General features: G+C 41.0%; 2 protein-coding genes across 14 annotated transcripts in view; one reads left to right on the top strand and one right to left on the bottom strand.

Annotated features, from left to right (window-relative positions):
- The window catches only part of Esco1 (establishment of sister chromatid cohesion N-acetyltransferase 1), a 54,862-nt gene extending 53,201 nt beyond the window's left edge, over positions 1-1,661 (top strand). For 5 of the 7 annotated variants that reach the window (XM_063277580.1, XM_063277581.1, XM_063277582.1 and 2 more), the window contains one exon: positions 608-1,661. In XM_063277580.1, the coding sequence (XP_063133650.1) occupies positions 608-755 (148 nt within the window). In that variant the 3' untranslated portion in view covers positions 756-1,661. The remainder of the gene's footprint in view (positions 1-607) is intronic. The other 2 variants (NM_001126299.2, XM_039097120.2) reach the window with 2 other exon arrangements.
- A 2,456-nt stretch (positions 1,662-4,117) lies between these two features.
- Greb1l (GREB1 like retinoic acid receptor coactivator) overlaps positions 4,118-24,276 on the bottom strand; it is a 236,824-nt gene continuing 216,665 nt past the window's right edge. For 6 of the 7 annotated variants that reach the window (XM_039097267.2, XM_039097268.2, XM_039097265.2 and 3 more), the window contains 11 exons: positions 24,147-24,249; positions 21,967-22,122; positions 21,439-21,578; positions 19,633-19,794; positions 19,314-19,518; positions 14,481-14,646; positions 13,155-13,382; positions 12,159-12,300; positions 10,720-10,920; positions 8,641-8,779; positions 4,118-7,395 (listed from right to left, as the gene is read on the bottom strand). In XM_039097267.2, the coding sequence (XP_038953195.1) occupies positions 7,232-7,395; positions 8,641-8,779; positions 10,720-10,920; positions 12,159-12,300; positions 13,155-13,382; positions 14,481-14,646; positions 19,314-19,518; positions 19,633-19,794; positions 21,439-21,578; positions 21,967-22,122; positions 24,147-24,249 (1,806 nt within the window). In that variant the 3' untranslated portion in view covers positions 4,118-7,231. The remainder of the gene's footprint in view (positions 7,396-8,640; positions 8,780-10,719; positions 10,921-12,158; positions 12,301-13,154; positions 13,383-14,480; positions 14,647-19,313; positions 19,519-19,632; positions 19,795-21,438; positions 21,579-21,966; positions 22,123-24,146; positions 24,250-24,276) is intronic. The other variant, XM_039097272.2, reaches the window with a different exon arrangement.

The following is a 24,276-nucleotide window of genomic DNA, read 5'->3' as shown; positions in this document are numbered from 1 at the left end:
CCTGGAAGCTCTGGTTGCTTGGCATTGTTGTACTTTTGGGGAAATCAGTTATTTTATCTTATATTTTTGGTTGTGAGCCTGGTCTTTAATGACTGAGCCATCTCTCCAGTCTGATTTGCTAAATCTTAATAGGTCTTTTGGTAAAGCTCTCAGGATTTCCTATATACTAGATCACATCTTCTGCCAGAGACCAGGTTCTTCTTCTCTTTGGTCAGGACGCTTATTTCTTTTCCTGTTTATGATGATTAGAACTGTCAGTGATTCTTTTGAAGGGATGAGAACAAATTCCCTTTCTCCTGATTGGAGAAACAGTTCAGTCTTTCACTGCAATACTCAGATTGAGGGAGAAGTTCTTCATCTCTTAGTTTTTGAGTACTTTATGATAAAATGTTGGGCAAATGTTTTATAATTGCTGCTTTTATAAGAATCTTACTACTTCAAACTAATATTTTAGATGAACAGGTATTTTTTAGAATAACATACCATTGCTTATGTCTTCCTTGTCTAAATGAATTTTATGGGTTGTTCACTTTCAATGAACAAAGATTAATTTTTCAATTTTCCTTATTTTCTTCCACCCCTCTTTTCTTTTCTTTTTTTTAAATAGGAGTAACTTTATTTATGGCTCATATTTGAGTAAAGAAGAAATTGCTTTCTCAGATCCCACTCCTGATGGAAAGCTGTTTGCAACACAGTACTGTGGCACTGGTCAGTTTCTGGTCTATAATTTTATCAATGGACAGAATACCACCTAATACCGATCCTGCTTACTGTGCCAGAAGACATCTTTGAAGAGAAAGAATTGGTTGCTGACTTTATCCAGGAACTAGGGCCATTTTTTTACAAATGAACTCAGGACTGGCAACAACCATATGGTTGTTCCATTTTCATAAAATTGGAAACAATGCAGTAATAGCTTATTATTGTTTTGTTTTTTTAAAGAAGATATTTTATTATCTTTTACAGAAATTTATGATTGTATTTTATCTATAGTTATTTAGACATGTTTACATGCAGCAGATAATTGTTCATAGTGGACTGAAAATTAATGCAAGGACTATGGTCTCAGTGATAAGTATATTTTGAAGTTCTTAATATGGAAATATACCAGTGTAGCTTGGTACTGTATTTTTTTATATTGATCTACCGATACCAGTTATAGGTTTAAAGACTGTATTTTCAAAGTGAAAAACCAATGCTTTTGAGTTACTATTCAAAGAGAGTACAGTATTACACATTTAAGAATTTGAAGTTACTAAAGTATACTCTAAGGAGACCCCACAGGAAAGGAGAGCTCCAAGTAAAAGAACTTGTATAATAGCAAGTGTCTCCATTGCTTATGTTTGTGACACTGATGGTGGCAGGGGAAGCTCTCTGATGTGGAGCCATAAATGACTAGAGTCACAAAGAACTATAGCATAGTTGTAAACTAAATGTGGATGGCTTGTTGGTATCTGCATTGTTACTCCTCAGAAATACTGCACTGAGTATACACCCTCATTACTGGACTTCATCTTGATACTTGTCTGTCCTTCATAGTGCCCTCTACTTTTAAAGGGTTATGTATTGAAAAACTGCTGTGGCCTTTTATGACCTGTATATAATGTAGAATAAAATAATAAAATACTTGATAGCTTTTTCTAAGTGATAAATGTACCTGATACAATGTTGTGTTGAATGTTTGTACCCTTTCAGGGAGTTTCTTCGGTTTGAGGCTGAAATAAGATTAAAACACAGGCTTCTTAAAGGTATTTCTCATTAGTTTGCAAATTTTTTATGAATATTTTATTTAATTAACTTTAAAAGAAAGAGCCACAGGATAAGAGTGAAGTACCACTGTGGTTTCAGTTAGATCATCTTTATGGGCTGAGATGATCGTATCTTCACTGAGAACCTATTAAAATTTATTGACTCACATTATGATTAATGGTTGGATGTACATTTTATCCCCCCATAAGTTTGTTCTTTTATTATTTATGGAGTGTTGTAACACTGTACCCTTTACATGAGTAGAATGGTGGGGGTATAATTACTTTTATTCTGTCTCAAAAGCAGTGATCCAGCTTTTCTTCTAAAGATTTTACCTTTTACTTGGTGTGAATGTATGCGTGCTTGCAGGTATGAATGCGCCACATGCCTGCCTTGTGCCCTGGCACTGGAATTTCTGGAAGTAGATTTACAAGATGGTTGTGAGCTGCCCGTAGGGACAGGGAACTGAACTCTGGAGTTCCGCAAGAGCAGCAAGTGCTCCTTGTGAGCTCTCTCCAGTCCAAATTTCCTCCTTCCAACCCCAACCACCCTTTCCATCATCCTCATCACCCCCTCCTCATTATCTTCCCTTTTTCAAGACAGGGTTTTGCTATATCCCTGGATGGCCATAAGCTCAGATCTGAGTTAATTAAAGCTGGAATTAAAGGCATGTGTGGCTGTCACTTCTGTATTTTCTTCTTTTTATACAGAAATGTATGTGTATGTAAACATGAGTGTGTGTGTGTGTATGTATATCTGTGCTAGGAACTGAATGCAGGCTCACTACAAGAATAAGTGCTCTTAATTGGTGAGCCATCTCTTCAGCCCCTGATCTGACTTTTGCCGTTATCAATTTTCTTGGAATTAAGACTCTTCTAGTCATTTTCATTCTCCTTAAGTCCATTTTGTAAGCATGGTGAGAAGTTTTGGATAGTGTTAGTTCTCTGGTACTGTTAATTTCATCAATACAGATCCCATTTCCATATGAGCCTTAACACTACTTGGATTATAGTAGGCCATGCTTGACAAAGACCTAAAGGGAGAGCAGAGCAGGATAAGTACTGATTGGTTCCTTTAAATGTTATTACTGGGAAGGAAAATTATAGATACTTTTCACATTCATAGTAATAATAACAACAATTACAACAATAATTATAGTAATAACGCAACCCCTCCAAATTTGAACATCTAGGTATTTCTCTAAGAATAGTACCATTTGAGCGGGTGAGACCCTATGTTTAGTGTTGCATTGTGAAAACCCAATAAAATAAGGTTTCTTTTTTGTTTTTAAAGATTTACTTATTTTTTTTATACATTGTTTTGTCTGTATGTGTGTTGGTGAGGGAACCAGATCTTTTTTTTTTTCTCGGAGCTGAGGACCGAACCCAGGGCCTTGCGCTTGCTAGGCAAGCGCTCTACCACTGAGCTAAATCCCCAACCCCAGAACCAAATCTTCTTGAAGCAGAGGTACAGACAGTTGTGAATTGCCATGTGGATGCTGCAAATTGAACTCAGGACCTCTGGAAGAGTAGTTAGTGCTCTTAACCACTGAGTCATCTCTCCAGCCCCAAATAGGGTTTAAAAGAAGAGACTTTGGAATTTAAAAAAACTATTTGAGCAGTCTATAAAAAATGTTGAAATACTGAACTCTAAACTCTAACATAGGATGAGGTGAGGCGATGGCTGTGTATTGAAAAGACAATGAAAGCACTGATAGGTGTTTCTAACTACAGAGGTGCATCATGGCAAAGCATCTGGGGTAAGCAGGAGTTTCCATTTGCCTTTCTGTAGACAAGTTGAAAGCTAAGAGTGAAAATTAGGATATGGATTGGGAGGATTTGATGGGGAAGGGCAGGTTCAGTTTTGGTCAAGGTTTAAGGTGGTTACAAGCTTCCAAGTGGAATCAACACCTTCACAGTTGTATATGTGGAGCTAGAGTTTGAGAGAGGTTTAGACTTAGCTGTTACTTGATGATTTAGTAGATGTCATCCTGGGGTAGGAAAAGGAAAACTAGAGATCTGTGAGGAACACCAGCCTTTGAGAGTACTTGCAATGGCACAGGCAAGGAGACGAGAGTCTGAGAAGAGAGATGGAAACCAAGGAAACAGCCTCAGAAACTACTGCCAAAACACAGTTGAAGAGAAGCGAGGAGTGTCAGAGGCAGCAGTCATAGTCAGACTGCAGAAGAAATTAGTGCTGCTTATAGGAACTTTTGTTCTTGGCTCTCAGATTGTCCATCCTGTCTGAAAGTATCAAACATGGTTATAGGGACTATGAGTTTTGACGGATGATGCTCATAATTGTGTGGATGATTTCTTAAGAATTGAAGAGTGTGAACTCAGTGCATTTACCAAGAGCTTAGACATAATTCAGATCTACTGTGAAGTTTATTGGTTGTTTGCCAGTTATGTGGGAATACAGCTTATTTACTGAGAGTTAAGATTGCTGAGTCAACTACTACAGTAGCGACGCACACATCAACTACAGTAGTGATGCAAACATACATTTTTCTTACAGCTTCCAAGGAAACAGCCTCAGGAACTCAGCAGTTGGCATGTTGTTAGACTTTCCAGGGCAGATAATGGAAGCCTGTTTCTCGTCTGCCTGTCCTTAGACTTGAAAATATTTATTGCTGCTCTAATGGCCTTTGGCCTAGACACGTGGTTTTGTTTCAAATTCTGTTATTATAACTGTTCTTTATATATTAGAGTTGAAACCTTTTTTTCTAAGAGTAGGTAAAAGTAGATGGAATTCAGAAATAAATCGAAGATTAATAGTAAAACCCATAATTGATGGTTCACCAAAGTAAATACAGTTGCTTTCTCTTTGGTCTGTTATCTATAACTGTGGCAGGCTGCAGTTTTTCAGTAGCGGTTGGGTGAATGTAGCTGCTTCAGATAAGCAATAGCTTTCACTCAACTATTCACTTAGTGTCCAAAATAGTGGAATTTTAGAGCCATACAAGGATTGAAAACAGAATTTCCAGACTTTTCTTGGACATTGCCAATCACAGAACTCATTTCACCTTGTAACATTTGGAAAAATTGGTTTAAAGTAAACAAACTTTTTTCATAGCTGAGGAGTGTGAGGGAATTTTAATACATTCACCAAATGAAAGGACAAGAACATACTGTAGACACAGCTTAAGACAACTTAGAATCATAAACAAAATGTGAGGTAGACTGACTAGTGAGTGAAATTCACCAAGTTTTGGTTAAGAAAGTTTTACAGTAACAGTAACACAGATGCCCCCTTTGTAACAATCACAAGAAGCAGTTGCATGAATTATAGCCAAAACTTGACTACAGCATTTCTAAGTTTTTAGTTTACATTCAGTATTAACCTGTGTGAACTGTCATGCATGCCAAGGTCCAGCAGGTCTGCAGGTAAGTTACCAGGTCTGCCCTACCTCAGTGTGCTCAGGGATGGAAGCAGGTAAAATCAACACACCAAGAAATGAACTAACAAATCATGGTGGCCTGGGCTTGTGCAGTTTTGTCCTTAAGGCGGACTTAGCATTCTCTAAAGAATTACACTGATTTAGGTAATTTTTAAAAGATCCAAACCTTAATGAAGTTAGGCTTTGGAAACAAAGAGGCAGGTAAATTGAACTTTTCAGCTATTGGAGTGATGACCTCTTGGTTTTATTCTGGCATTTCTCTTGTGATCACTTGAATTTCCAGATTGTAGCCCTAACTAACATAGAGTACCTGCATTAAAGTAACTTAGTCCAAAAAGAAGTCAGTAAGAACTCCTCTAAGAGGCTCTGCCCCACCTAATATTGTGGAATTATTTCAAGTATTTTATTCACCTTACGTAGTGTTATTGGAATATTGCACAAACAGTGGCTTTCTTGATATTACCTGCATTGGATCCTTTCAGTAAAACAGGAACAAGCTAGATACATTCATATCTAAATCGAACTTCCCTGGAACGTACCTCTTTGCTGAAAATAATCTGTATTAAAGCTCAGGAGTCAGCATATAATAAGGCAAGGTATTCTTTGAAGGACAGTTAAAAATGGGGTTAAAAGGAGTTATCCATTTAAAATACATTTAAAGCATCATAAGTAGCTACATTAAAACCAAGAGATCTGCAGGCCGTTTCTGTCTACTACATTCCATCTTCTGACTGGCTGTAAAGTCCTTGTTATCTGGATAACCGAGTCCATCATCTAACACTCGCAGGAACACAGGCTCATTGGGGTTCTCAGTAGTCTCAGGTCCTAAGACAAATGCAAGTAAAAGTGACTGTTTTAACTGCAGATAAAATCATACACATAGGTTGAGAAAAATCTGAAGACACCACAAACTAGAGCAATTTCAGTGTAAACTTCCAATACATTATTGTAGATAGAATATTTCTTTCAAAATGTTTCTGATCAAAATATTTGGCTAGAAATACATAGAAACTTATGCCTCCTACTGTTGATATTAGTCATACACTACCCGCTAACTTTAATGAGTCCAAAAAACTCTTCATGAAGTCTTCCTTATTCTTCAGAGAAAATGTCACTTGATCAAATTATAAGGAAAACTTGTCTATGGTTCTGTTTTCCAGTCCACTCATTTTTACGTGTCAGTGCACCACAGCTGTTACTCATTGAGTTGTTTAAAGGATGCTAAGCCTGAGCCGATGAAACCAGCTAGTTGGACTGCACAATAGAATCCCAGCATGATGTGTGGGTTTCCAGGTGCCAACTGCTTGCTTTCAACCAACACAGTACAGCGTAATTGCAGAATGCATCACTGTTTACATTCCTAGGCATGGTGTGCTTAAAGACTGGAAATGGGAAAAACAAAGGAGTTAAGCCCAGAAGAACCTTCATGAATGCACACAGTGCCTGCTCGGCATTTACTGATTTTTTTGTTCAGTTTAAATAGTAAACTTTTAACTCCTGTGGAAATTTTGCCAAAGGTTTCAATACATATAAGATTATAAATCTTAAACTAACACTGCACGGAGAAAGACAAGCTACTTCTTTTTAAATACAAATATCTTCTACATTGTATCATTTCAGACCCCTGAGTAATACTGTACCAAAGTACAGATCTGAAGAGAAACTGAGGGTTCAGGCCTCAAGTATTAATCTTCAATTCATTCCACACCAGTGGTGTGAGTCTCATGTAACACATTCAAGCTGGCTAATGTGGACAGTCAGTACCCTGCCCTCCAACACAGTGTGGTAGAAAAACAATGCGGACCCCACATTTGTTCTCCGGAATATATCCTTGGGCTCCCACACCCCAAGTAACTGCCTAACTGCCCACTGTGGCATTGACCTGGACCTGGGTCCTGTCAGCAGAACTGAAGGACAGTGTCCCCAAACACCTTGGTCACATTTGGGGAGTTCTTTGGAGAAGAGATAAATATGTTGCACTTTGCTCCACAGTGATTGTACTTTAAAGGAAAAAAATCCCCAGTAATTGTTTGTCCCACCCCCTATAGGGGTTTGTTTGTTGTTTTTTGTCTCTTCAAAAACTCAAACATGGCGTCCAGTAAGAAAGTAAAGAGGCTTGTCATCACTGCTGTTAGCAGTTTGAAACTCATCCCGGAGGCGGAACTGCCATTCGTCTTCTAACTCTAAGCGAACAATTGTTTGACGTAAGGAGCTTCTGTCTTGGCAGATGACACACAGGGTAGCACCTTCGGGAGGAAGTTGATTAAATTGATAAGAACATTACTATTTTTGGAAACCAACATACAGGTAGAGAAATCATTTTCAGTTTAATGTATGAGTACTCTGTCTTCATGTATGCCTGCATGTTAGAAGAGGGCATTGGATCCCTTTATACATGGTTGCTAACTGCCATATGGTTGCTGGAAATTGAACTCAGGTCTCTCCAGCCCCTAGATAATTTATTTTATCCCAAGTAGTTTTTGCAAAAATTTCAAGGAGCACGAAGTGACTATAGAGGGAAGTTTCTTTGAATTACAGCCTCCCTGTCTTATAGTGACTGATGAAACCAGTGGTTTTTTTTTTTTTATGTCTTTTTCTAGAGCAGGGTTTCTCAACCTTAGCACTTTGCTGTGTGTTGGGTGCTCTTCTGTGTCTTGTGGAATATTTAGCAGTATCCCTAGCTTCCTGCCCACTGTGTGCTAAATACACCCCCTTCCCCATACACATAGAGTAGTGACAACCAAAAACCTCTTGAGACATGTCCCCTTCTACTTGAGAACCACTCTGCTCTATATATACAATGTAAACTTCATTTTAATTGTACATACAATGTTGTTCAGAGTGTCACTTTTCAGGATTATTTGTGATGCTGGTTTTGTAGATTATTCTTAGGTAAGGTGTACATTTTTATGATGCATACTTATTAAGACAACTTTAATTTCTGTGTCAGACTCATAACAGAGTGTTGAGGAGTGCAATTATATAATTTTTCTGCAGTTGATTTCTGGTCCAATCAAATGATTTTAGATTGTATATACTGCTTATAAACATGCATATCATCCTAGCTTCTGCCTTAACTAGGTATCAGAAATATATGTTTCTAGAATAAATAACGGTAAACACCTGTTTAAGAACTCACAGGCTGGAGAGATGGCTCAGTGCCTCCTGGAGAGAACCCAAGTTCAATTTCCAGCACCCATATCGGATGACTTACAACCTTAAGTTCCAAGATGTCTGACACCCTGGCCTCTGCAGGCACTTGTACACATACCCACACATAGAAATTGTCTTTTAAAGCCATAGATCTTATTATTCCCCTGCACTTAATTTAGTTTTACGATAACAGCATGGTCTTCCCCAATAACATTAGTAGTCCTAATTGCTAGCCAAAACATTGCTTGCTTGTGTGGTATTCAATTCTTGATTATTTGTGTATACATGTGTGTGTGTGTTAGAATAGCATTTACATTCAAGACACTTAAGTGACTTACCTTTTAGAAACTTGAATTTCTTGAGAAGATCAGCACCTACAAAAGAGTCACAGAGGTACAAGAGGAGTCCACTGAAAAATACCCCTTCACAATTGACGTTGCTGGAGTGGGGTCTGGAACTGACATAGCATATGGCTACCTGAAAGTAGTAAGCAGAAAAAACAAAGACATTTCAAAAAGCAAATAAAGGGGTTATACTTTTGGTAAGGAATGTTCTTCAGTTTGGGATGCAAGGTCAAGGAGCCAAATCTTTCTCACTATTGGGTGAGTTGGTTATTCAAGCTTTTTATTTACTATTCAGTATTCAAATCTCACTCTCTCTCTCTCTAGACAGAGTTTTCTTTTTATAGCCCTGACTCTCCTAGAATTGGCTCTGTAGACCAGGCTGGCCTTGAACTCACAGAGATCTATCTGCCTCTGCCTCCCAAGTGTTGGAATTAAAGGCATGGGCCACCACTGCCTAGTGATTTTCCATATTTTTAATATTTCATTAATTTACTATAGGAAATCAACAAATATAAAGAAAAATATGTGTGTGTCTTTAAAATCCTACATTTTGGGTTAGAGATGGCTCAGTGGTTTAGAGCACTGGCTGTTTTTTTTTTTTTTTTCTTCACAATTTCCAAATCCAGATTTGTTTCCCAGCATCCACATGGCAACTCACAATCACCTGTGACTTTAGTCCCAAGGGATCTGACATCCTTTTCTGGCCTCCATGGGTACCAGGCATATATATGGTATACATGCAGATAAGAAAAATTATGCTTAGGAAAGAGTAAATGTTTCACTTTGAAAGAAGCTTAAAACAGCATGAGTTAATTTGTAGGCTTCCATGTCTAGAAACCACAAAAATTATAGAGAGCAGCAGAATAGTCCAGAGAACAATGGAGCCACTTAAATGGGTCTTGAATTCAAACCCTGGTTTCTTCAGTCAGTAGTCGTCTGACACTGTACAGTTCCTCATCTACATAGGTTTAAAAACATTATGGATTGAAGTAGTTTTGAATTGTTAATATGCAGTACTTGGCAAATGTTAGCTGCAGTTGATACTGAGACTCTATGGACACATGGTTGGTTCTTGTGTTTTAAGTCAGGATTCAGTCTAACTCAGGCTAGCTTCTGGAATGCTGGGATTACAGACCTGTAACTTCATGCTTATCCCTCATATGGGTTTAATGTTTCTATTTACAAAATTAATGGCCTAACCACAGCATGAGTTAACATTAAGATAAATTTAGTGTCCCAAATTAAGTGCACTAGGACTTAAAAGAGTTTGTGTGGACAAAGGTGTGTTGGTCAGTATGTGCCAAGAAAATGGCCTAAAAATCAAGGTCAGGAAAATGTCTTGTTCAGCTTATGGGTGGTTTGTTTTATTTTGTTGTTTTCTTAATTTTGGTCATGTATATGCCATGATGCACATGTAGAATTCTGAGGACAACTTGCAGGGTTCATCCTTGACACTATCTGGGTTCCAAGAAGTGACCTTATTTGTCAGGATCGACAGCAAGAGCCTGTACCCACTGAGCCATTTCATATTGCAAACTTAACATAGATTTTTTGTTTTTAAAGATTTACTATAAGGGTATATTACATTACTGAAGATAATAAAATGTACTCTCCAGATAATCCAAGAAAAAAACTTAGTTGCAGAAAGCTAGACGTGCAAGTGGCAATTAAAATACTAGACCAAAACTAGGGGCGAACTTGAAGAATGGAAAAGTAGAGACGGCAGCTCTGAAGGTCTCACAGGGGCTTGTATTTACTTAAGTAATCATTGAGCTCTGACATATGCTAAGAGACTGTGTGCCTGTCAAGAACAGGATCTAAATTCACATCATCACAACATGGTCTGATCAGTGCCAACAACCAGAGCAAATGGCTGCTTCTGTCCAAGTCATCAAGGCAGGCTCTTCAGAGCCATTGACACCAGAGGGAACCATGTCACTGGCTAGTTCTGTTCCTGTGGGACCCTTTGGATCATACTGTTATTGGCTGTCTTAGAACCATCTTAAATTTTCAATGGGACTGAAAAGGAGATGGATGGATATGGCCTCCAGAATTAGACAGTCCCGCCTTTACCTCCTGTCCAATGTTAAGGTAGCAGTCAATGGCCAGCACAGGACTCTTGAAGTTATGGATGGCTTTAGGGAAGAGTTTATATGAGGCATGTTGAAGGAACTTCTCCAGGAGGAACTGTGCAGGGGCTGCCAGTAGTGTGTGTTCACTGTCAGGAGCACAGACATACTGAAGAGGCAAGATGGGAGCTAAGTTCTCTGAAACCTGAAATCAGACGATCACGGGAAATGTGCCTGTCAGTGAATGAAATGTCTTAAGATCACAATGGATTGTATCCTATTCACTTCCGTATACATTATCCCCAAAGAATACCTGAAATTTTATAGCACTGAACCCTACACAAATGTTTATAGACACAAACACTATGATCTCTAAATTAGGCACAGTATTTTCAGGCCATGGCTGATAAATGGTAAGCTCCAGAAAAAGGAGGGTTGCCATGGGCTGGAGAGCAGGCTCAGTGGTTAAGAGCATTAGCTGTTCTTACAGAGATCAAGGTTCCCTGCAACCACATGGTAGCTCATAACCATCATAACTCCATATCCAGGGGATCCAGCACTGTCTTCTGGCCTCCAAAGGTACCAGGCACCTGTACATGCATACATGTGTGCAGTAGGTACATACAACATAAAGTGTATCTTACAAACACTAGCAACAAAGAGGGATTGCTGTAATAATAGCGGTTGCCTGATGGGTTCAAAAGTCTCATTTTGTTCTGTATTTCTCCATTCTTCCACTTTAGGAATAGTATAATGCTCTTTAAGTTATAGCAAGAATTTCTGGAATATTTCTGTATTTAATGAATACTTTATAGTGTTTGGGTGTTTCTCAGCTCCAGCTAAGTATTTGCCAAGCTGTAGTGATCAGCTAGTGGTAAGACTCTCTGGGAGGGTATAGACAGTACTCTTTTTTCAAACTTTGAGCTGTAATATTTTCTGTAAAAGACAAGCTAATGGCCAGACAAGTATTTTTATTTGTACTTTCTCCTGTGTTACATAAGAGTTATCACAATATAAAGACTTCTGTCTTGAAAGTAAAGCTTTGCAATTAGATGCACGCCTTTAGTCCCAACGCTTGGGAGGCAGAGACAGGTAGGTCTCTGAGTTGGAGGCCAGCCTGGACTACATAGTAAGTTTCAGGACAGCTATGTAGAGAGACCTGTCTCAAAACAAAATAAAACCCAATAATAAGTAAGTAAATATCAAGCAAGCTTGCTTTGTAATCCTTGAGGCTTAACTCTGGAACGAGTTTGTTGAATTGCCAAGGAAACTTTTGCTCTGGCTGAGCCCTCGCTCACAGAAATGAAGCTGCATAGGTAACACTAGGACCCCCTAGGGTTACTTCCCTGTCCAATCAGGCAGAAAGTACTTTGGTGGCAAAGCTATTTATAAGAAAGCATTTGTGTTTCTTTTCAACAGTAGCATCAAACTTTGAAGACTTACCATGAGCTTTGGTTTAATGATAAAGTCCCTTTGCCCTCCAACCTGAACGTGTTTCTTCATGAGACTGAAGTTATTAAAGCGGCAGATGAGAAGGCCACTACTGTTTGTTCTCAGGTTAAAGTCAACATCTTCGCAGAAATACCTAAATCATAACCACAATGATAGGTTTCTTTGACTGTCCACCCAAGTACACAGAGAAATGAGTGACAGAAATGAGAGGAGGGCCCAAAACATGGGACTTGTCCTCAGGCAGTTGGCCTCACTCTGCTGATGTGAGCACTATAAGCTTCAAAGGGAGGAGGAGAGAATTTTGTCTGCTGTGCCACAGGGTTTTAGGTTCCTCCTATCAGAAACAGGGCTATACATCCTGTGTTCCAGCAGGAAAGCCAGAGGTCCTGTAGTTCTAAAATTCTGGTTACATACTGGATGAAGCAATGATATTCTAATAGCTACAGGTTGAAGTTGGATATTAAGAGTGACTTTGTGGTCTCTAATACCATTCCTTGGCCATTTCAGATTTCTCAGGAATGCAGTATGATTTTAGGGTCCCGACTTCTGCCTTCTCCTCATAGGAAGACCTGTGGGTCTTATAACACTGGAGAGTGTATTTTCCTTCTGTGTTCTGAGGATGAATACAGCGTTAATATTGGACGTTCACAGGTCTACACATTGGCTAGTATTGATTTAACAGATTTTGTTTCTACTTGAATTCTTGTTAAGTAATCAGATGGCTAACCTGTGTTTTCTATTTTTGCATAGCAGTATCAAGGGTCTAGGTCATGCTAGGTGTGGGGGCAGACGCCTGCAGTCCCAGCACTCAGTAGGATCACAGATGGATGTGAGGCCAACCTGGACCACATAAGGAGTTCTGGGCCAGCACTGAGTGAGCTAGAAGGGGTTTATTGTCCAGGGCAAAATAAAAACAATGTAGAGGTTGAAGTGGGCAGCACCCTCTGGTGGATGCCTGCATGACTTGCATCCATGAGCCTGACCTACCTGTTGAAGTCATATTGGACATTCTGAGTGAGGTCTATATTGAGGAGAATGAAGTCATGCACATGGCATCTTGAGAATGGGGCCTTTAGGTTCTGTGAAGTCAGCTTGCTGTTCCATTTCTGTATACCCAGGATTGCGTAGTGGATAATTTTTGGTGTGGCTTCAATGTGCTGCAAGACACTCTTCAAGGACACATTCTTACTGGAGATTCCTGCTTCTGTAGGCTGGCTACAAAATGTAAAGTTAGTTTATGAGGAACCAACTATATCTTAGTATATATATATATATTAAATCCTGCAAAGTATGTAACAAGACAATTTACATTAAGTCCAGTCATACCACCTGTCATGACTAAGTCAGAGAAGCTGGCCTTTAGCGGTGGATCTTATCACCTTTATGGCAAAAAAAGGTTATGTTTCAAAGTGAATAATGAACTTGAGTTGCCAAAGACATGACCAGGGGTTAAAAGTACAGAAACATCCAGTTCTGATAATTACATATAATAAAGAACGCTATGCACACTTCATTAATTTCAAGCCCACAAAAGAAATGACGGGAAATCAGTGTTTCGTTAAGGATACTGTTAAATTTTAGCAGTTCACAGGTCTACACATTGGCTAGTATTGATTTAACAGATTTTGTTTCTACTTGAATTCTTGTTAAGTAATCAGATGGCTAACCTGTGTTTTCTATTTTTGCATAGCAGTATCAAGGGTCTAGGTCATGCTAGGTGTGGGGGCAGACTTAACAGACTTTTTACTATTTAGCATTCTCTTGACTAAACTCCCTAGCATCTGTAAGGAACCCTAGAAAGTCACCACTGCTTGAGGAAAACCACTGACAGCTTAAAGGTGACATAACTTCCTCTCTTCACCTCAGTAGTCAAGCAGAGCTGGGTCTTACATGTCAGGACCTGTATAAATGAGTCACAGTATCAGAACAGTCTTGTTTTTTCATGGGGCAGGGGGGGTTGTAATAGTCTTACTATATATGCTGGCTGTTGGCTGACCTAGAACTTGCTATGTAAACCAGGCTGGTCTCAAACTCAAAGAGGTCATCCTGCCTTTGTCTTCCTAAGTGCTGGGACTAATATATACCACTATACCTGGCCCAGAGCAGATTTTGCAGCTAAGCAATACCGGATGTGGAAATGGCCCAAGAACTTAGTGATCAGTGAGCTAATGCAAGTAGTTGCATGACCTACTTTGCTCAGGAAAACTATCTTTTATTTACTTCCAAGTGTAACTACTGCTAAAAATACCTTGTCGAGGTCATTGTGTCACAAGCCTCCCCGTCCCCTACACAACTTCTTGGAAGTATCCCTACCTGGTTTGCTCCTGAACACTGTGAATATTCCACAGGACGCAGGAGTCATCCATCACAACAATGAAAGGCCAGACACACTGTCGTTTGACTCCCAGCTCCTCCAGGCGGTTCCTTTCTAGTTCTAGGTTGTGATATGACAGCTCCTTAATGAGGAACCTAGCAGCACCTGCAAGGCAGTACAACCACACCTTTCCATTCTCCACTCAGACTGGTCACATAATCACCACTGACATCCTGTGCACAGAGACGGGGGCGCTGGAGAGAGGATGCAGAGGACGCTAGTTGGTTTCCAGCACCCATGTCAGGCAGCTCTAGGGAGAATCGGATGCTTTTAGCTTCCATGGGTACCTGCACTTGTGCACAGACACACAACTTTTAAAAACTCTCCAAAAAACGTCCCTGAGAAATGCACTTTAAAATATAGATTCCTGGAACCCATTACTAGAGATTCACTTAAATAGTTAGCAAAGGCCAGAAACACATCTGATGGTGTATGACTTGTACTCTGAGGAATATACTTCAAGAATTCCACTTCCCAGATATGACAGAGGACACCTCCGATGGCAGATGAATGGTGACTAGTGTCTTAGAACACGGCAAGTAGCTTGCTCTTGCCTCACAGTAAGCCAGGGCCACGGAGAGTGGCGACAACCTGTGAAGCTTCAAGAAACAGGTACCCACTCTAATCTGCACGTTGCAAAGCTAGGGTACAGCAGATGTATGGTACAGAGCAGGAGAACAGACCAGAGACCAGCTGCCTGGGAATGAGTTAATCCCATTGGGCTTTGGTTTCCTTACCTCTAAGGAGTGATGGCAGAGTTGTATGTGGTCAGGCCTACTGTATGGCAAGTACTTAAGGGATGTTAATGACAAGATGAATTAGCTAAAATTTTTAAATGAAACCTAATGAAACAAAATGTAGATTACAATGAAAAGGGCTAGTTAATGTATGGAGGAACGTCAAACAGTAGGATTAAATCAAGGTAATACTAGAATTTAGGAACATCTACCTCTCAAGAGTCTGAGGAATACTTTGCATTTTCAACATAGTATGGATCACATAGGAAAAAATGGCAGCTAACATGGGCAGTCAGTTCTGAAAGACCAAAGGTTTTCCACCTATGATCAGGAACCAGAAAAAGATGCTATGTCCAATTAAGAGTACTAGAAGTCCTAGCCAGAACAATTAGGCAAGGCAAGGAAAGTGAACTGAATTAGGAAATAGTAAGATTATGTTCCCTGACCATATATCATATGTGGAGAAAATGTACAGAAAACTTAGAACTAATAAGATAATTCAGCAATATAAAAGGAACAGTCTAAGGAAGTTAGTTTTTTTATAGCATGAAAAAGAGTGAAATACTTAAGAATATACTTTAGCCAAGAAGGCAAAAGACAGTACAGTGAGAAAGGTTGTTTTGTAGATAAAATGTTTCCTAAAGATCAACAATTTAAAACATTTACCAAAATGTTTTCATAGAGCAGAAAAAATTCTTAATGGAATCTGAGGGCACCTCAAATTGCAACTGAAGTGGAGATTTTACTGATGTAGGCAATGATTTTGTTTTTCAAATAGCAGCTCAAAGGGTGAAAATAGATAAATTGGGTTATATCAAAGTAAGATATAAGCTTTTGAAGCCAAATCAGCAGGATTGAGACAACCTACAAAAATAAAGGACAGCACACAGAGGGGGAAAAATTCTTGCAAACTACTGATATAACAAGGGATTAATATATAGGGAACTCAAAAAACTGAGTAGCAAATAATTCAGTTAGAAAGTGAAAGACTGCATAACTTTGCTCTTAGCACTTGAGAAGTTTAGACAGGAGAATCACCAATTCAAGGTTGATCATGGCCACCTAGCAAGACCACTCCAAATAGCCCACACCCATAAATGCTCAGTATCACCAACCATCAAGGAAGGCACTCAAAGCTGTAGTGATATCATCTCACCTCAGAATGGCTGTCTCTAAAGTGTATTGTTGAAATGACTGACGGATGCTGACAGGTGCAGAGGGAGGGATTTCCTGTGGATGGAGCAGCTGTGAGCAGCTATTATAGAAAATGTGCAAAGTCCTAGAGCAACTGAAACTGGAAGCACCATTTGATCCAGCAAGTCCACTGGCTGGTGTACTTCCAAGAGAAAGATAGCCATTACACTGAAGAGAGACTTGTAGTCTCATGTCTATTCACATCTTCAATAATGGGATCAACCTAAATTCCCACAAAGACAATATGAGAACACAGAATCGTTTTGGCCATAAAAAGAATGGACTCTAAGTCTGACAATTAGTCTGCCTATCTGGATGTGTTTCTTCAGAGCTTCCGAAAACTGGGGACTGATGCCATATTATGATGCCATATTGGCTACAATATTGTGATGTTGAAAAGCATTTGTATAAACTTCCTATTAAAATGTCATTGTAACTAGTTTTAAGAATTTAATCTTGAAAATAGTGAACAGCATATAGACTTTTTTATAGGACTGAGGCAAATAATCTGAGGCTAAAGATATCAAGTACTTCAAGTGCAAGATTGAACAACAACAACAACAAAAAAAATGGCTGCAGAGATGGTTAAGAGCACTAGTTCTTCTTTCTGAGGACCCAGGTTCAATTCTCAGCACCCACAAGTCAGCTCACAGTTGTCATCTATAGCTGCAGTTTGAGACGATGCAACACCCTCACACAGACATAAAGGCAGGTGAAATAAATGCACATGAAATAAAAACAAATAAATTTTTAAAAAAGGAAGCTAGAGTAGTAGTGACACACGCTTTAATCTCAACTCTTGGGAGCAGAGGAAGGTGAATTTCTGAGTTCAAGGACAGACTGGTCTACAGAGCAAGTTGCTTTTTTGAAAAACAAAACAAAACTAAAAGCCAACAACAAAATAAGGCATATTGTCTCTGTACACTTGCAGAAACATGGATGAAATGGGAAGTCTTTGTATAAGTGAATCTAGCCAGAAAGAAAAACTTAGTGGAGGACAGTCAGTAAAGGCGGGGAGGTGCAGGCCGAAGGGATGCAAAGCAGTCCAGTGAAGAGCACTAAGCAGGAAGAGTTGGTTTCCTATGAAACAATGGATTACCTTGGTTTAAAACAGCACACAATACATTTCAAAATGACTCTGAGAATACAAAGCTCCCAACACATAAAAGTGATTGCTAAAGGAAGTGCAAATACTCTTGATTCTTATATGTCACGTACATTATCATAGCCCTTCCAACTATGCAAATATGTCTAACCTTTTTAACATTGCAGGTTTTATACTTCTTCCTGTCAAAACTTAAAGTCGTGTGCTAGTGACATAAAGACAGATACAGCGTCCTGAAATAAACCATCTCATCTATGTCAGGAGTGATCATCCCACTCAATGGAGATCTCTTTTGAACAACAATGTTAGAACGTCAGATAGCCACATGAAAAATGAAGTTGTGTCCTTATTGCATGAGAAATGAGTTAAAAATGCTTCAGTTGATGAAGTAAAAGCCAGCCTTATACAGCATTTAGAAGGAGACAACGTATGGAGCAACGCCAGAGAGACTGGCAGCAGTCTGTGTGTGTGGACAACATACAACAAGGGAAATAGACATATGGGATGCCATCAAAACTTAGAGCTTGGGCTGGAGAAATGGCTCAGTGGTTAAGAGCTCCGACTGTTCTTCCAGAGGTCGTGAGTTCAATTCCCAGCAACCACATGGTGGCTCAAAACCATCTATAATGAGATCTGGTGTGTCTGAAGACAGCTACAGTGTACTCACATATAAAAAATAAATAAATAAATCTTTAAAAAAAAAGAAAAACTTAGAGCTTCAGGGCATGAAGACATTATTAATATGGGAATGGGCAAAGATATAAAATGACATCTGCTGAGTTAACATTGAAATATAAAAGACCTCTGTAGATTAACAAAGTGATCCAGTTGAAGAAATGAGTAGAGGACTTTGGAAGACATTTTTGTAAAGAAGACACAACCTAAAAACATGGGACAGCTCAGCAGTCATGCTTTGTGACACGTGCAGTATTAACTACTTGGATGACTAAGGCAGGAAATCACTTAAAGCATCTGAGAGGCCTGGACTTCAGTGCCCAGTGCTGATGTGAGAAGAAGATTACACTCACAAATCATTACCTAAGTGCAAGTTAAAATCATAGTTAAGTACCACCTCAGACGCCGGCAGAAACAAATGAGGAAAGCTTAAACACTACAGCAAAAGAAGTGCCCAGAAGGGTACAGCTCTGAAACACCGGTTCAGTTCGTGGTTTCCTGTGATGGGAAACAAAGATAATCTAGATACCCCTTGTGCCCACATTCAACGGGTGATGCTACTCTTGGGGAGAGCATCTTGATGTTCTTTATCCTGTGAAAAGGCAGGGTTGAGCCTGCCTGACACTTGCACTGTGTCACAGGTAGATGTTTTGACAAGACTAGAACTTACCCTGTGCCCCTGGCTGGAGACACAGTGGAGGACCCTTTAAATCATCACTTCCCGTGCTAAGGATGTGGCTCTTCCTCTGGGTACATTTTGGCCCTAGAATGTCCTGTCCAGAAATACTGGGAGTCTACACTAAGAAGACACCCCAGCCCTTCTCAGGCTGTTCAATATTTCAGTGATTTACTTCTTACTAGTCTTCAGAAGTTAAACATTCTGAAGAACTGAGCAAAACATGTTAGGGGCTGTAAATTACAGAACAGGAGAGGGGAACTCAGAGTTAAGACCTCTGCTCACAGGGCAGGGCAGTTTCCAAAGGCAACCTTTGGAAGACACACCAAGAGAATGAGTTCAGTTTGCCTTCTCAGCCCTTCTCCCACCCCAAAGGCACTCTTACCCACGCCTGCATTATTGAACATGCCAGGAAGCACCAGCATGATGTGGTTGGGCCAGTACTTTCGGTATAGTGGCATCTCATATTCCTTGACCACCAGGAGGTGAAGGTGGCTGATGCCCTCCATGGCGTGGAAAAGGTTTAGGAGTCCATGCTCGTGGCGACCACTGGAAGGAGTGAAAATGGGACTCTTGACTGCATTTAGATTCTGTGGAAAGGAAAAAAAAATGCAACCAGAACAGTAAAGTAGACCCTTAGATGCTGGCAGCTCAGAGAACCTCTACCAGGGCCCAAAGCCCTCACGCCCAACACCCTGGCCCACCTTGTCAGAAACCAGGGGCAGCCGCATGCTCTCCAGATGCCTGCCCTGCTTGCTGAAGACAAAATGACTCTCTTTGGACTTGGGGATGATGAAATAGAGTTGGACTTCTTCTCCCAGCATAGAAGAGGAAAATGTGAATGCATGAAGGGTGGAATCTGACATCTAGATTTGCAAAGAAGAAAGAAAGGGAAGGTCAGTATATGGTTTTCAAACTTCCAGGCCATTCTTTGAGATTTTTGACACAAGTAACTGTCATGAATAAGTGCCCCTAGACATTTTGGCTGTGAGGAGCAACATGTAAAAGGCTTTTTCATCTACTAGCTGTCCCTGGTGCAGGAGTCAACTGTGCAGCCCCAGTAAAGACTTTCCAAGGGTAAGTCTCATTGGCACTGCGTATATTCCACATACCCTTAGGACAAATGCCCAGTCTTAACAACAAACATCTCCATGGGTTGCCCCGCTATATACCTTCTCCAAACACCAGTCACAGCACAGTTCTGCTGTGAGTCAGACTGAACACTTAAGTACCAGCTCTTAGATAGGGCTAGAGTTAGATGTGTCTGAGGCACCATCTTTCTTACAGTGGAGGATGAAGGGATTCCAACATTTAGTGCAGAACTCTGACATCATGGAAAGACCACGTGACTCATGAAAGTCAAGACTCCAACTTGTCTATAAAGTTGTGGGGAGTTCACAAGCTCAAGAACCCATCTCTATGAATAATTTTAAAATGGGTCTTATGGGCTGTACAGTGAAGCCAATAATTGGTTTAATGGAAAGATGATAAAATTTCATTAGCACTTAAAATCCAGGTAAGTTTCCTAATAGTTTTAACCTCAATATTATATTTCAGAAAAATTAACAGTTTCCCCCTCAAATTCTAGTTTGTTCTACATCACAAATGTGGAGACATATTATTTGTATTGTAATCACACAGAAATGTCAAGAGGGTTCATGCAGAAAATTTCTAAACACCTATAATTTATAGGCCAAGGCACATGTGTCTTCTATATCCTACAAAGAATTGTGACCAGGGCCAGTAGGGTGGCTCATCAGGGAAAGGGCTTGCAACCAAGCCTGCCAATTCTGGGTTTGAGCTCCACAGCCCACAATGGTGTAGTGAGGGAACCAGCAGCTCCTACATACACACCTGTACACATGCATGCATGCACATGCATACACAGTTCAAAAAAAATCATCAGCAGACTAGTAACCCACTAAGAAACAAACAGATACAACAGGTTAACAGTTAACTTGTATTCTTTGTAGTGTCTATTCAGTTTCAGAATATGCTTTTAAGGGGCTGGGGATGGTGGTCATGGTTCTGAGAAGCAGGTTTGGGGAACCAGCCTCGAAGCAACAGGGTCTCAGTTGCTCAGTGCCAAGACATAAAGTCCAGGAGAGAAATGGGGAGATGGGGAAATCACATGGAACTGTTTCCTCCTCCTGTGCATAAAGATACACTAGGCAAAAAGATGCCTAAGGGGCTGGGAGTGCTGGAATATGAATTCTCATTTGCAGGGCCCTGGGATATACAGATACCTAGCCCAAAATAGGAGAAAATAAAACCAGGCATGGCAGGCATGCCTGTAATTCCACTCAGTGTGCTGGAGGATTGTGAGTTCGAGGCCAGCCTGAACAGTGAGCTCCTGTACAAGGAGGAAAATGGGGGATGAGACAAATGCTGAGTGACAGAGTTTTTCTGGGACCTGAAGCCAGGAGTCTCAGGTTTCACCCTACCCTCTCCACCTCACAGACAGGGTCCACACGGGCAACGGAACTAGGAGGGGAGGGCAGAGGCTGCACCTGGGAGTTGGGAGTGAAGTCCATGTACTGGTGGCACTGTTCACAGTGGTGGAAGGTATTGTAGGCCGCATACTTGGTCAGCATCATAGACATGGTTTCCCGTTTCCGGGGCTGCTCAGCTTTGTACTCCTTTATTACTTCTGTGTATAAAGGGATGAGAAGCGGTTATTGCCATGACACACATGAAGCTTAGAAAGAAATGCTCATTTCTCGTTAGGACTTTTCAAAGGACTATATCATTTGAGACCTGACAAGCAAGTTTAAAAATCAAGATGTATGGGGTTGGGGATTTGGCTCAGAGGTAGAGCGCTTGCCTAGCAACCGCAAGGCCCTGGGTTCGGTCCCCAGCTCCAAAAAAAGAAAGAAAAAAAAATCAAGATGTATGTGTGAGTGTGTTCATGTGTAAGAGTGAAAAAACAGAATTATGCTCTTCTCAAAGGAGTGGATTGTCTCCTTGGCCCACCTCAAGTCCTGATTTAGAGTTCCTTTGACCTCCACAGAGCCAAGCCTGACTCTGCACATACTGACCTTGTTTGACCCCCGCCAGCTTCTCGCTGTAGACTGGGCTCATCAGACTGTACTTGGGATCGTGTACACTGACGTCGAAAGTCATTTTGCTGAAGGTCTCGATGTCAGGCCAGGGCTCTCCCTCTGACTGGCTCAGTTCGCTGCTGTCAGTGTGATCTAGGGCAGGGCAGGGCACAGGACAGGTGGGCCCACCTCCTTCCCTCCTACCACCACCCTGAACAGGTATATTTACCTGTTTAAGTGAATACTTGCATCACCACCATCCTGAAGCACAAAGCCCACGGAGGCATTTCTAAGAAAGGAGCTCTCATATCCCAGAGTAGAAGGAACCAAGATGATTCCTTCAGACTTCACGGGAAGAGGGTTTTCCCTTGCTAGCCCTGAATTAGTTTCTATGTCTCCAGTTCACAGACTTGTATGCCGTTGGATCCTGACTCTGCCAGTTCTCCTTGAGAACATACTAGTACGGATGATCAAAATTCTCAGCCTTAGCTATGGGGTCTTCAGGCACTGATGTCCTGGATAATTTGACTATTGTTTCTCAGTAGTGAGGGCTGAACACAGCACACATCCCAGTCAGGTGCTCACCACTGAGCCATGGCGCCAGACTTTCTATAAAAGTTGGAGACAAGGATGGCTAGTCAATTTGACCACATCTGAAATCAACTAAAACGCATGTCACTGGGCATACCTGTGAAGGATTTTCTTGACTGGATCGTTTGAAGTCAGAAGACCCACTTCAAATCTGGGCCACAGCAGATGGCGGTGTACATCAAAGGACACAGAAGAGGGAATACTTGCTGGCCCCCACTCCTGCTCACAAGCCCTTCCACCCTGCTGCTGAGGCATCACTGCCTACTTTTTTTTTTTTTTATTCCAATGTAGACCAAAGGCCAGCAGAGATATCCAGACTAGTCGACTGAACAACTGTCAAATTCTTGGCCTTTCTATTGGGAGAGGGCCATTGTTGCACTGAGCAGACCGCAGCCTGTAAGCCACTCTAATCCATCCCATTTTAATATAAACAGATTTACTCTATCGGTTCTGTACTTCTAGAGAACCCGACTAATGCAAGTTTTCACTAGATTGACCAGGTTCGGCTTGGAATCTGTGCCCAGGCAAGCCTTGATAGTGTCCCCCTCCTGCCTTAGCTGGGATTACTACCTGGACACTGGGCCTGAAGCTGTCTGGAGTTTTAGGATGCGGTGAACACAGTCCCAGTGTATGCGGTACATCAGAACTACCTGAGTGCTCTACACGCCAGTACACACTCATTCCCTCCCGTCCTTCTCACAGGATCCCAAGAGCAGTGAAGACAAAATCTTTACCCAGGTACCAGCCTTTGGGCATTTCCAGAGCTTGAATCCTTGACCCCTCCCTTAGTAATCAATCCTCTAGGGACAAAACCCCTCAAAGTACTAGATTCTGGTAGGTCTCGAAGACATTAGGGACGGAGAGTCAAGGTGCTAAGATAGTGGTAGACATAGAGTATATGTATAATGGATGATATTCATTACTAATGTCTAAGTTCAAAATGAAGCTAGCCCCGTAGGTCCAGGCGCTCTGCAGCCAGCTCAATGACCTGAGTAGCGGAACCATGTGGTGGAAAGAGAAAAGGACACTCCAAAGCTGTCTATCCACGGACCCCTTTCATACACACATGCACACAATTACATGTAATAATTTTCCAATGTAGCATGAACTGCATTGGGAAAAAGACCTAGATTAGAGTACAGCTATTATCTTTTTAACATAAATGGCATTTGGTTTTTGCCCAGAATTAACTTTCAGTTGCAGTTGGCATTTTATTTGCAGTCTAAGGGGGATGGGAAGTGACAGAGAATACCTGGGCAGACCTGGGGGAGGTCACATGACTTCTGTAGCCACATCTTGGGTAAAAGCAAAGGTCATGATGCCAAGGAGCACAGGGTAGAGCTGGCAAGAATCATAGGGTTTACCTGCCTAGGCAATGAACCTACCTCCCAAAGCTGTATGAAACAGCTTGCTGCACACTGGAGAGGCCCCCAGAAACTGAGAGCCACGGTTCACTTGGAATTACTTGCTGGGCACCTTCTCTTCAGCCTCATGATAGCTTAGCAGCTTAGGTGCCTTAGACACCCAAAGGGTGAAGCATCCCTGGCTCTTGGGTCTCGTGCCTTGGCCATGCTGTCAAGCCTCACCTGTGTTTATCTCTTCCTCATCGTACACGTCCACCTCCAGCAGCCGGATGAGCATTCGGAAAAGGATCCTAAGGAACTGTAAATAGGAGCCCGTCTTTCCCACCTGATGGAGATGTTTTCAGTTGAGGAG

Source organism: Rattus norvegicus, chromosome 18 (assembly GCF_036323735.1).
Source record: "Rattus norvegicus strain BN/NHsdMcwi chromosome 18, GRCr8, whole genome shotgun sequence".
Lineage (NCBI taxonomy): Eukaryota > Metazoa > Chordata > Mammalia > Rodentia > Muridae > Rattus > Rattus norvegicus.
This window is presented reverse-complemented; position numbering and strand designations above follow the sequence as displayed.